The following is a 14072-nucleotide window of genomic DNA, read 5'->3' as shown; positions in this document are numbered from 1 at the left end:
GCGAGCTAGACTTGTTTTTAAAGGAAAACATCCAAAAATGTCCCAACATGTGTGATAAAAATCCCGAGCGGTGGCGACACTGGGGAGGCCAGGCTGCATTCCTCGCTCCTGCGCCTGCAACCGGCCGGGCTGGAAACCTTCCACCGGCTTCTCAAAATGTTTTTTTTCAATTGTGTCCTTGAACAGTTCCAGTTCTTTGTGAATTTTATCAAGCTGAACTTCCACGGAGACGGTCCCAAGAGCAGCAGCAATCTGTAAGGCACCCGCAGCAACCTTCAATTACTTCTGAATGCCTAAGGCTCATCTCAGACCTTATCTTCGAGGCTAAGGAGGTGTATTTTTTCCCTCCAGGGTAATAAAAGCGTACTAGCTAACCCGAGGGAAACGCGCAGCAGTAAAGACAAGCCGCATCAACTGTTTCATTGCTTACATGGCTTCGGCAGCCCAGAGGAGGTTTATAATAACGGAACGTTTATCTATAAAGTTGGGCTGGTTTAGCTTGTGGTCTAACACCAGGTGGAGGCAATTTTATGTAGAGCATCTTTATGCAACAACTTGTACATTTTATAGATAGGTCAAAAGACAGAGAACCCAAATTTCTCACTGTGTGCAGAAGAGATGAAAACAGAAATGTGTGGACACAGAATCACAGCGTGGCAGGGGTTGGAAGGGACCTCTGGAGACCCTCCAGTCCAACCCCCTGCCAGAGCAGGGTCACCCACAGCAGGTGGCACAGGAACGCGTCCAGGTGGGTTTGGAATATCTCCAGAGATGGAGACTCCACCACCTCTCTGGGCAGCCTGTGCCAGGGCTCTGCCACCCTCACAGGAAAGTTTTTCCTCATGGTTGCACAGAATTTCCCGTGTTCCAGTTTGTGCCCATTGCCCCTTGTCCCATCCCTGGACTCCACTGAGAAGAGTCTGGCCCCATCCTCTTGCCCCCCGCCCTTTAGCTCTTGCTGGGCATTGATGAGATCCCCTCTCGGTCTGCTCTTCTCCAGGCTGAACAGCCCCAGGGCTCTCAGCCTTTCCTCAGCACAGAGATGCTCCAGCCCCTCCACATCTCCGCAGCCTCCGCTGGACTCTCTCCAGCAGTTCCCTGTCCTTCTGGAACCGGGGAGCCCAGAACTGGACCCAGTGCTCCAGCTGTGGCCTCCCCAGGGCAGAGCAGAGGGGGAGGATGACCTCCCTCCACCTGCTGGCCACGCTCTTCTTGATGCCCCCCAGGAGACCATTGGTCTTCTTGGCCACCAGGGCACATGGCTGGCTCATGGGCAACTTGTTGCCCACCAGGACTCCTAGGCCACTCTCTGCACAACTGTATATCCATGTTTACAACACCCTGTTATACTTTCTGGGGTAGAATGATGCTACACTGTGGATGCTTCTATCAGCACAGAACTGCTGCAGACCAGACTGGTCCTCGCACTGGGGCGCAACTGGGGAGGAAGGCAAGATGATCAGAGCATCACACGTGTTCCTCCAGCACACCTCACGTGCTAATTCTACATGTTCAGGTGCAGGACAAAGCTGTGCAGCTGTTTCAATGTGTGCTACAGCCTAAGAGAACAATGAAATGGGTAAGATGATGGAAGAAAAAGCCTTCATAGAATCATGGAATGGTTTGGGTTGGAAGGGACCTGAAAGATCATCCACTTCCAACCCCCCTGCCCTGGGCAGGGGACACCTCCCACCAGACCAGGTTGCTCCAAGCCCTGTCCAGCCTGGCCTTGAACCCCTCCAGGGATGGGGCAGCCACAGCTTCTCTGGGCAACCTGGGCCAGGGGCTCACCGCCCTCACAGCCAAGAATTTCGGCCTGAGATCTCATCTCAGTCTCCCCTCTTGCAGTGGAAACCCCTTCCCCCTCATCCCATGGCTCCCCTCCCTCATCCAGAGTCCCTCCCCAGCTTTCCTGGAGCCCCTTCAGGGACTGGAAGGGGCTCCAAGGTCTCCGCGGAGCCTTCTCTTCTCCAGGCTGAACCCCCCCAACTCTCTCAGCCTGTCCTCCCAGCAGAGGGGCTCCAGCCCTCCCAGCATCTCCGGGACCTCCTCTGGCCCCGCTCCAACAGCTCCATGTCCTTCTTGTGCTTTAATTTGCAAAGCTCCTTGCTCTTCTTCTCCAGCGAGCTGTGGGTCAGCAGAAACGGTTTCTGAGTGGAGCCAACTTTGAAGGGCTGTGGGGAAGGCTGGCACTGGGATGCTCCTTCCAAGCACGATGACAGCACCGAAACAGTCGCAGTGGCAGGAGCAAACCCGGCATCCTGCTCTTTTACACTGGCAGACGAGAGTTTCATCCTATTGTGCTCAATCTTGGAAATAGCCCAATTGATTTCTGCACTATTTGAGAGGAAAAAATATTTTCTAATTATTTAACACTGGTTCTTTTTATAAGAGGCATTTGACTTGTAGCCTCAATCCCCTTGAATGACTCCATCCTTCCAACGTTAGCACAGAAGTGTGCATTACACACTGCCACCCTTAATCCGCACTCCCGACCAGCAGATTTTATATTTACTGGCAAAAGATTCCGAAACATCCATCTGGTGAATTTAACAACATGGGTTGAATAAAAATAAGTTGAACTCGATTCAGAAACCCTTCGGTTCCCTGCCTGTCGTTCAGAGGCTCCTGGGTTTTGCCAAACCGATGCCATCCGGCAAGTCAAAGCCCTGCCACCCGCGGCAGCGAATCCCCCTCACCCCCAGCTTCCATGGAAACTTGCAGCAGCCTTCGTAGCTTCCCTGTATTCCTGGCAGGGATAATCAAAACCTCGAGGTTTTCACTTTTTTTCCTTTTAACTTCCAGCAGTTAGTGAAGATGAGATCTTAATTTTTTCAAAACACAAAACAAGAAGGTAGAAGTTTTCTGACTACGGGGAGGTTATCCAACAAGAATAATTTATCTAGTTCTTTTAAAAGGATGTTAACTAAATTACACGAAGACATGCAATGGCATACTTCATATATATGTTTTATTTTTTTTTTTTTATATATATATATATATATACACTTCATCATTGGTGGATTGGGGCGTATTTGAAAACAAGAAATCAAAACTCAGAATATTTTGGCCAGAAATCTGCAACTTTTCATAAGTGGAAGAATCAATAAGGTGGGAGCTGTAGGAAGACTTGCAGCTGTCACATACTGGTAGGACAACATGCGGCATCGCCAGCCCCCTTCTCCTGCTCTGCTGTGGGCATCTGTGGTCCAGCAAACCGGAGATGGGAACTAAGCCAAGCTACGACTGATCTACTGAAAAAAAAAACCCACAACCCTCCAGAAAGTTTTGTTTTTTCACCCCAGGGCAGCTCCCATAACCTAACATGCTCCAGACCAGTTCTCATGCAGAGCCAAATGGGACAAAAATAGACTTAATCTAGTTCTGAGCCTGGAGTTCCAGCTGAAGCAGATGATGACACTAAAAAAATGTTAATTTTTTGGTAGATAGCTATTAACACACTGTCATTTCACCCTAAATAGGCTGGTACTAATAATTTCAATAATCTCCCCAAGACAAGTCTTCCCAACGGATTTTCATAGAATCACAGAATGGTTTGGGTTAGAATAGACCTTCAAAGCTCACCTAGCCCAACCCTGCTGTCATGGGCAGGGACATTTAGTGGTGGACTTGGCAGTGTTGGGTTTACGGTTGGACTTGATGATTTTAAAGGTCTTTTGCAACCTAAATGACTCCACGATTCTATGATCTTCAACTAGATCAGGTTGCTCAAAGCCCTGTCCAACCTGGCCTTGAATACATTCAATGATGAGGAATCCACAATTTCTCTAGGTACTCGCTCCAGTGTCTCACTATCCTCCTCGTAAAGAATTTCCTCCTTATGTCCAATCTAAACCTAATCTCTTTCAGTTTTAAAGGTGTTGCCCCTTGTCCTGTCATTGTAGACCTTGGTAAAAATGCTGCTCTAAGGTCTCCCTGGAGCCTTCTCTTCTCCAGGCTGAACCACCTCAGCTCTCACAGCCTGTCTTCACAGCTGAGGGGCTCCAGCCCTTGGATTACCTTTGTGGCCTCCTCTGGACCCGCTCCAAATGATATCCAAATGATAGGATTTATAAAATTTGTGAGTTGTACAGTGGTATAAATAGATGAAAGGCCATCTAAGCTAAAAGGAATGTACCAAGTTCAAGAATACAATAGACTGTAAATGGAAAGACCTTTCCCGGGACGCAGCCGAGGACCAGTCGATGCCTCTGCATGGTGTATTGAGAGCCAGTCTCGGTGAAGATGGGAGTTATTCAAGCCATATTGGGTATAAATCCAAAAGATGTGTTCCTGCTGGTAGCAAACCCTGGGAAGAGGCTTGGAATAAAGGAAGATGGAGAAGCTGTCTGGGGATGTGAGTGGGAAAGAGAGAAGAGGATGCTTTAGAAAGCTGGTAAAAACCCCCTTGGTAAGTTCTGAACTGTTTGTGGTTTCTTTGAGGCTTCCTGGAGCAAAAGGGGTTTTTTTTAAGGTCATGGAGAAGTTGGGGAACGTGAGGGGAAGCAGCTACTTGAAATCTGTAAAACAGCACACTTAGCGAAGTGGGTACTACAACCAATTTTTAGTTCATTAAGGAAGTCTCTAAAAGGTAACAAGCAGATGACAAACCAACTCAGTAAGAAGAACTCGCATTAATTCAGTCCAATCTCCTCCTTTGGTGGAATAATTAAGGGATGAGAGAGAAACAAGTAACGATATGAGTTCATCTCCTGGGGGTGAGAGGGTATTTTGCCAGCTGTAGAGACCAAGATATCCACACTTTTCCTTTACGGAGAAAGTTAAGGACTAGCAGGATGTGTTGTGTTAGGGGTCACACAAGTAATTTTGAGCAGCCCATGCAGGAACTGCTCCTACACTGTCCAAAACTTGCTCTGGAAAGAAAGCAAGAAAATATGAGAATAGGAACCACCGCAAAGGAACTCAGAATCCTGCCTTTATGCTTCTGTGGAAAAAGGAGGAGAAGAGCTGGTTGGGGAGGTTGGAGTGTGGTGTGGAGGCATCGGAGGGAAGAAGCTCCAAGAACGAGATGGAGAAGCTGTAAGGAGTGGGACAAGGAGCGATAGCTCTTAACCCTGTGAAGGCAGGTTAAGAAATTTTGCTAGATATGGCTTACTGCCAACACCCTTTGGGCTCACGGAGACCATTTCAGCTCAGGCGTAGCGTTGCACAAACACAAAAGCTCGTGTGCTCTCCTGGAGCTGCCAGGGATGCACGTGCAACCCTGCAGAGCTGCCAGGTTGGGTGCAGCAGGGCTGGTCCCGAGACAGAGCTCAAATTCCAGCAGATGCAGGCTCATTCCATGAAGTTTCCTTGCAAGCCGATCCCCAGCTCACCCTTTAGCTCCCCTATTTTCTGGATGTAGCCCCGTTGTGCAGGATAACCGTGTCCCTAGCATCCCGAGTAACAGTACGTCAAAAATATTTTGTCTTCATTTGGAAGCACATTAAAAAAAAACATTCTTAGAAGCACAGTGAGAAAAAAAAAAGCTAGTGTAGGTATAGCCACTCTTCAGATGGATGCACAACTAGCGGAAAAATTATTTTTCCAAGAGTTAACGATCCACCGCCATGCCAGGACTGCCTCTCACATTGGCCACTGGGGCTAGCTCTGGGTCTGGTCCTCATCACTCTCTTCATTAACGGCTTGACCAGTAGATTAAAAAGAATTTAAGTATCATGGATGACTGGAGAGAGGACAGCGAGGGAGGAGATGGAGGTGCAAGCTCTTCAACAGTCTCATGGCACAGTTGTTCCTGCCCCCAAAGAGGCAGCCTTGCCTTCTTTCTTTTCCTGGGAAATCTTTTAATTTAATTTAACCCATTTTAAACCCATCCCATCAAACAGCCATACACCACCAGCGCTGCAACAAGGAGGAAAGAAGAGGTGGTGTTGACTTTAACCAGTTTGATGAACTGATTGAATCAGTTCTGCCCCTCTACTCTGCTCTGGTGAGACCCCACCTGGACTACTATGTCCAGCTCTGAGGCCCCCAACATCAGAAAGACATGGAGCTGTTGGAGTGGGGCCAGAGGAGGCCACGGAGAGGCTGCGAGGGTTGGAGCCCCTCTTCTATGAAGACAGGCTGAGAGAGTTGGGGGGTTCAGCCTGGAGAAGAGAAGTCTCCGGGGAGACCTTAGAGCAGCTTTCCAGTATCTGAAGGGGGCCTACAAGAAAGCTGGAGAGGGACTTTTTACAAGGGGTGGTGATAGGACAAGGGGTAATGGATTCAGACTGGAAGAGGGGAGATTTAGATTAGATATTAAGAAGAAATTTTTCACTATGGGGGTGGTGAGCCCCTGGCCCAGGTTGCCCAAAGAAGCTGTGGCTGCCCCATCCCTGGAGGTGTTCAAGGCCAGGCTGGATGGGGCTTGGAGCAACCTGGTCTAGTGGGAGGTGTCCCTGCCCAGGGCCGGGGGGTGGAACTGGATGATCTTTATGGTCCCTCCCAACCCAACCCAAACCATTCTATGATTCTATGTGGGAGTAAATCACTGCTTTTCATGTAGCAGGGAAAGGCTTCGTCAGGATTGCCATTTCTAAACTCTTAGCACTGTGGTCTTGAGGCAAAAAAACTGGCGACAGGCAAGAGAACAACAGAAGTGACAGGAAATTAAGGGATCACTAGGAAATGCTCAAGAACTAGACTGGTCTGGTTCAGCGGGGAAAGAGGGAAACCACAGCCAAAAAAAGACTCGGAGGAAGGAGGGGGAAGTCACGTTAGAAGCCTGGCAAAAACACCCCACCCCTCTTATAAAACCATCAGTTATTAATTGTTCTGCATAGCTACCGGGCAGAAGAGAAACAAAAGAAATCAGCTGCGTTTATAACAAAGGAGATTTTGATTAGATATTAGGCAAAATTTTCCAAGCGTGCAGAGGCTGAAACAAAGGTGGCTGTGGGATCCCCTTCTGCCATCTGTGGACGAATGGATGGCTCGGGTGTCTACGAGGAATGGTTTAGGTACGCTCAATCCTACTCAGGCGAAGGGGAGCAGACTTCCCCTGCCCCTTCCAAAAGCAGTCAATTATTTTCTCCCTCCCCAACCACTTTCCTGGTAGGAGTTTAAAGCGCTTGACCAGCTTAACAAGCCCTTTCCTTGGAAAATTGAATTTCTTTTTCCCAGTTCATGAAGGAATGCTTGCCCTTCAGCAATTTTCCAAGCTCCATAAAGGCATCTATAATCTCGGACAGTAATGTCAGGACTGATAGGCAAAAATCTATCGATGCGGGTGAGTATCTGATACTGAAGGTGGGACTGGTGCCTGCTGTCTGAGAAGAGTGCGCCAAAATCTCATCTGCTTGTCCTTTTTCATGACATCCTTTTCTTTTGTCTTATTCATAGGGTCCTCCATCTTCCTCGGAGAAATGGGAATGTACTTATTTTCTTACAAATCAGGCTGAGCAACTTGCTGCAAACACGATACGTACATCTTTGTTCTTCTTGGCCAACTGAATCCTCAAACACGTTCCCGCAGTCTCCAAGCCTCCCATCTGCCGCACTTATCTGCCTTCCAAGACTTCCACCAGGCAACTGGTTTAATATAAGAAACCTTCCTTAGCAAAGTATAACAGCCAGGACTCCATCTTTATCTCAAGATTCAGTTTTACGCCAGCATTGAGGGTGAATTTCCAGATGCTATATGGTACCTAGAGATGCCCACAGAGCAGGCAGAGAGGATGTGGGACTGATGGGCCACCCACACCTTCTGGAGCGGCAACTGGAGACCAGACTGAAGGCAGCGGGGCAGCTCGAAGGGCATCATACCCAGGAGCAGGCAACCAAACCCAGCCCATGCTAAGACACAACACAGGGAGCGAGTACGTGATGTCTCCTCTTACTTCTATCCAGTTTTGTTTGATGAGTGTTGTGACAAGGACTTTGTCTTCATACGTATCCATATAGCACCTAACACAGAATCCTCAATCTCAGCCAAGGTCTGAGAGCTCCCTAAGTCCACTATTATGTATAAATGACACAGTGAATGACAAAAATCGGGACTTGAAACCATTATTAGTTAGCCAATTTAAGCTGGAAGAATTAAGCTGTGTCAAGTAGAGGCACCTTTCATGGTTTTTAAAGAAAAAATAATACCAAGTAGTTTTCTAAATCAATTTTACAGATTTTAAGTGATTTAATGAAATACTTCAGCTTATTTGGTGTTTGCTAACAGAATCACAGGATGGTTGAGGTTGGCAAAGACCTCCGGAGACCAAACCCCTCTGCTCAATCAGGGTCACCAGCAGCCGTCTGGCCAGGTCCATCTCCAGTTGGGTTTTGACTGTCTCCAAGGATGGAGACTCCAGAACCTCCCTGGGCAACCTGTGCCAGTGCATGTGTTTCAGGTGGTGTTCAGGAGGTGTTCAAGGCCAGGTTGGATGAGGGTCTGAGCAACCTGATCTAGTGGAAGATGTCCCTGCCCATGTCAGGGGGGTTGGACGAAGTGATCTTTGAAGGTCCCTTCCAAACAATGACCATTCTGTCATTCTAAAGACCAGCCTCAGGAATCCCAAGCCCCTGAGATCAGGGGGAGAGTCTGGAGCCAAGAAGACCCACCCTCGCTGGAGGGAGGATCAGCTTAGGGAACATTTAAACGAACTGGACATACACAAGTCCATGGGACCTAATGGGTTGCACCCACAAGTGCTAAGGGAGCTGGCCAACGTCATTGGGAGGCCATTGTTGATTATCTTTGAAAGGTCATGGCCATTGGGAGAGGTTCTTGAGGCCTGGAAGAAAGCAAATGTCACTTCTCCCTTTAAAAAGGGCAAGGAGGAGGAATGAAAGGCTGGCCATCCCACCTCGATACCTGGAAAGGTAATGGAGCAACTACTCCTGGCAACCATTTCCAGACACATGAAGGACAAGAAGGTGTTGGGCAGGTAGTCAGCATGGATATATGAAGAGGAAAGCATACGTAACTAATAGAGATGACTGCCTTGGTGGATGAGCAGAGAGCAGTGGATGTTTATCTTCGCCGGTGAAGGGCCATGAAGATCATTGAGTGACTGGAGTATTGACTAACAAGAGCAGGCTGAGAGAGCTGGGACTGTCCAGCCTCAAAAGTGAAGGCTCAGGGGGATCTTACTAATGTGTTCAAATATCTGGTGGAAGACAGTAGAGAAGACAGAGCCAGGCTCTCCTCTGTGATGCCCAGTGACAAGACAAGAGGACATGGGCACAAATTGAAATACAAGAAGTTCCATTTAACATAGGATAACATAGAATCATAGAATTGTTAGGGTTGGATGGGACCTTAAAGATCATCTAGTTCCAACCCCCCTGCCATGGGCAGGGACACCTCCCACTAGACCAGATTGCTCAGAGCCCCATCCAGCCTGGCCTTAAAAACTTCCAGGGATGGGTCTTCCACCACCTCTCTGGGCAACCTGTTCCAGTGTCTCACCACCCTCATGGTGAAGAATCTCTTCCTAACGTCCAGTCTGAATCAACCTATCTCTAGTTTTAATCCATTCCCTCTAGTCCTACCATTCCCCGACATCCTAAAAAGTCCCTCCCCGGCTTTCTTGTAGGCCCACTTAAGATACTGGTAGGCCCCTATAAGGTCTCCTCGGAGCCTTCTTTTCTCCAGACTGAACAACCCCAACTCTCTCAGTCTGTCCTCATAGGTGACATAGTGCTCCAGCCTTCTGATCATCACACAATCACAGAATGGTAGGAGTTGGAAGGGACCTCTGGAGATCATCTCATCCAAGCCCCTGCCAGAGCAGGGTCACCCACAGCAGGTGGCACAGGAACGCGTCCAGGCGGGTTTGGAATGTCTCCAGAGATGGAGACTCCACCACCTCTCTGGGCAGCCTGTGCCAGGGCTCTGCCACCCTCACAGGAAAGTTTTTCCTCGTGGTTGCACAGAATTTCCCGTGTTCCAGTTTGTGCCCGTTGCCCCTTGTCCCGTCCCCAGGCACCACTGAGAAGAGTCTGGCCCCATCCTCTTGCCCCCTGCCCTTTAGCTCTTGCTGAGCATTGATGAGATCCCCTCTCAGTCTGCTCTTCTTCAGGCTGAACAGCCCCAGGGCTCTCAGCCTTTCCTCAGCACAGAGATGCTCCAGCCCCTCCACATCTCCGTAGCCCTCGGCCGGACTCTCCAGCAGTTCCCTGTCCTTCTGGAACTGGGGAGCCCAGAACTGGACCCAGTGCTCCAGCTGTGGCCTCCCCAGGGCAGAGCAGAGGGGGAGGATGACCTCCCTCCACCTGCTGGCCACACTCTTCTTGATGCCCCCCAGGAGACCATTGGCCTTCTTGGCCACAAGGGCCCATTGCTGGCTCATGGTCATCCTGTTGCCCACCAGGACTCCCAGGTCTCTCTCTGCAGAGCTGCTTTCCAGCAAGTCAGCCCCAACCTGTACTGGTGCATGGGGTTATTCCTCCCCAGGTGCAGGACCCTACAAGAAGCCCCTGTTGAACTTCATCAGGTTCCTCTCTGCACAACTCTCCAGCCTGTCCAGGTCTCTCTGGATGGCGGCACAGCCTTCTGGTTGACACTTTTTTATTGTCAGGGTGGCCAAGCACTGACACAGGTTGCCCAGAGAATCTGCAGAGTTGGAGACAGTCAAAACCCAACGGGACATGGTCTTGGGCAACCTGCTCCTGGTGACCCTGCTTTGAGCAGGGGTTTGACTAGGTGGTCTCCAGAGGTCCCTGCCAACCTCGGCCATGCTGTGTTTCTCTGACAAGCCCCACTAACATCAAGATAAAGCACATCCACTGCTCACCCTCTGCACGTTACCGTTTGTAATGGATCAGCTACCTTTGATTTCCACACTATTAGCCCAACTTAAAAACGGCCAGTTACCTTGACAGCTTTTAGCCCAACTCAGCCGTCTGGCGGACAAGCTTGAGCCTAAGCTAGAAATGCCACAGAAACGCCGTTCGAGATTACGGCTGGTTTTAGCTCACCTCATCGGCTGATAACTCAGCTGCTCTGCAGCTCTAAGTGCAACTTCATGGCGGCGAGGTCTATGGTACGAAACGCAATCAGAGTACAAGGGTTAGTCCAGCCCAATTTAGAGTGCCGATGACAAAGCCATATTCAAGGTGTACAAGGTGACACCCAGGTGCAGGTGTCCGTCCGCGTCTGGGGAGCACACCCCATGTTGCTCCGTGCTAAGACCTTCCACAATTCTCTCCAAAACACTTCCAGAGCTTTAAGAAGTTTGGACAGGCAGAAAATGACAATCAACATGACAACCATGTGCCTCGCTGCAAAAATATACACATTTCAGACAATTCAAGCCAAGCAGAGAATTAAAATTAATTTAAAAAAAACCAAACAGCCAAGGCACTCTGTTAAGTATTCCTGCAGCATGTCTGGATATTCTCATTCCAGCTAGGCTGGACCAAGCTGAGTATATTTAAGTGTGACTGACAGAAGTACCTCGGAGTGGAGACCAACTCAGAGAGTTGCTGTTGTCCCTCCTCCGGCTGGGCTGGCGAGGAGGAACCGCTCCCAGCCGTTTGGCTCAGCTCCCTCCGGACAGCCCCATCTGTTCATTGATTCAGCAAATCCTTCTGCGCGAAGGCTTCCCGGTCCGCTTCGAGCAAAGGTTAGCGGGGTTAGTTCAAACCACCAATTTAAGCCGTTTAAGCTCATCCTGCCAATTTTTCCCGCAGCAAATTAGAGGGTGCTGACACAAGCATGAACCGTGAGACTCGTAACCCGCTCGAAAAGGAACGGTTAGGGCATGGCTGGATGGCTAAAAGGATGTTTATCCACAGCTTAAAGCCTCGGAGAAGCTCTACAGGGCTCCCATCAGCACTGCGACGTCGGCAAAGCACTTGTGGAGGTGCGGCATCGGCGGCCAGTCTCCACCGGTGCTGCTGCATCAACCCTCTCCAACCAACACGCACCGCGGCACAAGCAGAAGCGGTCCCAGCACACCGCGAGTTTCGACAGGGCATCTTTTGCAGCACCTCGGCTCCCACCAGGAAAAAGCCACGCCACCAGCTCAAACAAGGATTTATTTTAAAGGAAAGGCAAGGGAAGCGTTTTCCAGGAGTTGAGGAAGGCTGGCGGCTTTTGGGACGGGGAGGAAACGCGTGACAAAAAGCCATGAACTTAGAAACGATGGACTTTTTTTTTAATGTCAACAAAGCAGTGGAACTTCCCACAGTGTAAAAGCTTTCCTCTCTCAACGCGACTTTTACCAGCCCTTACGATAGGCAGCACCGCTGGAACCATTACAAAAATAATAACCGTATTATAAACATAACTGGCCATTCGGCATTTCGGGGCTCAAACCAGACCTGCCCCACGTGGGGTGTTTTCTTAAAAATCATGGATGAGAATGGGGCGAGACGATGCCAGTAGCCCTCTCCCACCCAGCCTTTGCATCTCCCCAGCCTGCCATCTCTGTGGAGGGGGCATTGTCCTGCTGCCCACACCTCCCCCCCGCCCCCACCAGTCCCATCCCTGATGCTGTTGGCGAAGGCAGCCTGAAGGCTGAGCCCGGGCACAACTCAGTGCATGGAGCGGATGCTGAACTGGGCACGGCAAGGTGGGGAAATGTGTCCCCTCCCTGCAAAACCATCATCCCACCACTGCAAAGGAGGGTGGGCTCAGGCCCAGGGGTGGGGGGCTGAGCCAACTCTGTGGAGGGGGGCACCATCCTGCTGCTCCCCCCATTCCCATCCCTGATGCTGTTGGCGAAGGGAGCCCAACGGCTGAGCCCAAGCGCAACTCAGTGCATGGAGCAGATGCTGAACCGGGCATGGGGATGTCCGGAAACATGTGTCCCCCACCAAACCCACCATCCCACCACTGCAAAGGAGGGTGGGCTCAGCCCTGGGGGTGGGGGGCTGGTCCGTCTCTGTGGAGGGTTCCTGACTCTCCCTCCACCACCTCTGTCGAGGGGGGGCACCATCCTGCTGCCCCCTCCATTCCCATCTCTGATGCTGTGGGTGAGGGGACCCCGACGGCTGAGCCCCAGCGCACTCAGTGCATGGAGCAGATGTTGAACTGGCGAGGTGAGGAAACGCGTCGCCCCCCCACAACCCATCATCTCACCACTGCAAAGGAGGGTGGGCTCAGCCCCGGGGGTGGGGGGCTGAACCGTTTCTGTGGAGGGGGGCACGGTCCTGCTGCCCCGCCACCCCCATTCCCATCCCTGATGCTGTCAGTGAGGGGACCCCGACAGCTGGGCCCGGGCGCACTCGGTGCACGGAGCAGATGTTGAACCGCTGAGGTGGGAAAACATGTCCCCCCCCCCCCGCAACCCGTCTCCCACCGCTGCAAGAGGTGGGGAAGGGGAGTGTGGGGGGGCGGGGTTGAGCCCCCACAAACTCATCGCACCCCCCTCCCCCGTCAGGCCAGGCCGGCCCCGCCCCCTCGGGGCTGAGCCCCCGCAAACTCATCGCACCCCAACCCTGCCCCCCCCCCCCCCCCCCCCCCGCCTTCTTCCCGCCGCACCTTGGTCCGGCGGCCGCTGCTCCCCGCCGCCTCCTCCTCCTCCTCCTCCGGCGGCTGTGGTGGCGGCGGGCTCGGCGCGGGCCTGCTGGCGGCGGGCCCAGGTGGAGAGGCGGCTGCGGCAGAGCGGGCAGCAAAGGCCCGGGCCCTGCAGGCAGCGCTGGAAGCAGGCGAGGCAGAACGAGTGGCGGCAGGGCGGCGTCACCGCCTCCGCCAACGCCTGCCGGCATACCGGGCACTCCGCCACCGCCAGCACCACCTCGTCCTCCTCCTCCTCCTCCTCCGCCGCCGCTGCCGACCCGGCCCGCCCCCGCCGTCGCCGCCCCCGCCGCGCCGGTACCGCGGCCCGGCCGCCGGGCCCCGCCGCTGCCGCCGCCATCTTCTCACACACTTTGAAGGGACAGAGCGTTGGGGCGCGCGGCCCCTCCCAATTCCCACATAATTCATGAGGTGGCCACGCCCCTCCTCGCTTCATATTCATGAGCACCGCGGCGCGTCAGTATTCGGGGGCTCACTCCGCATAAGCCACGCCCTCTCACTGAATATTCATGAGCTCGGGTATATAAGGAGGGGCCGCCTCCCTTTTCCCTCAGTAGGCGGGGGGCCTCGGCCGATGGCGGTGGTTTGGCGGCCGGCGGGTCCACTCACT

The 14072-nt window shown here is 51.9% G+C and overlaps 1 protein-coding gene across 2 annotated transcripts in view; it reads right to left on the bottom strand.

The window, feature by feature from the left end:
- The window catches only part of RNF169 (ring finger protein 169), a 34402-nt gene extending 20583 nt beyond the window's left edge, over nt 1-13819 (bottom strand). For both annotated transcript variants that reach the window (XR_012585187.1, XM_074572232.1), the window contains exon 1: nt 13427-13819. Coding sequence is in view for 1 of the 2 variants with exons in the window: in XM_074572232.1 (XP_074428333.1) it covers nt 13427-13802 (376 nt within the window). In the remaining variant the exon portion in view is untranslated. The remainder of the gene's footprint in view (nt 1-13426) is intronic.
- Nucleotides 13820-14072: the final 253 nt, after the last annotated feature.

The sequence above is a fragment of the Larus michahellis genome, chromosome 1 (genome assembly GCF_964199755.1).
Source record: "Larus michahellis chromosome 1, bLarMic1.1, whole genome shotgun sequence".
Lineage (NCBI taxonomy): Eukaryota > Metazoa > Chordata > Aves > Charadriiformes > Laridae > Larus > Larus michahellis.
This window is presented reverse-complemented; position numbering and strand designations above follow the sequence as displayed.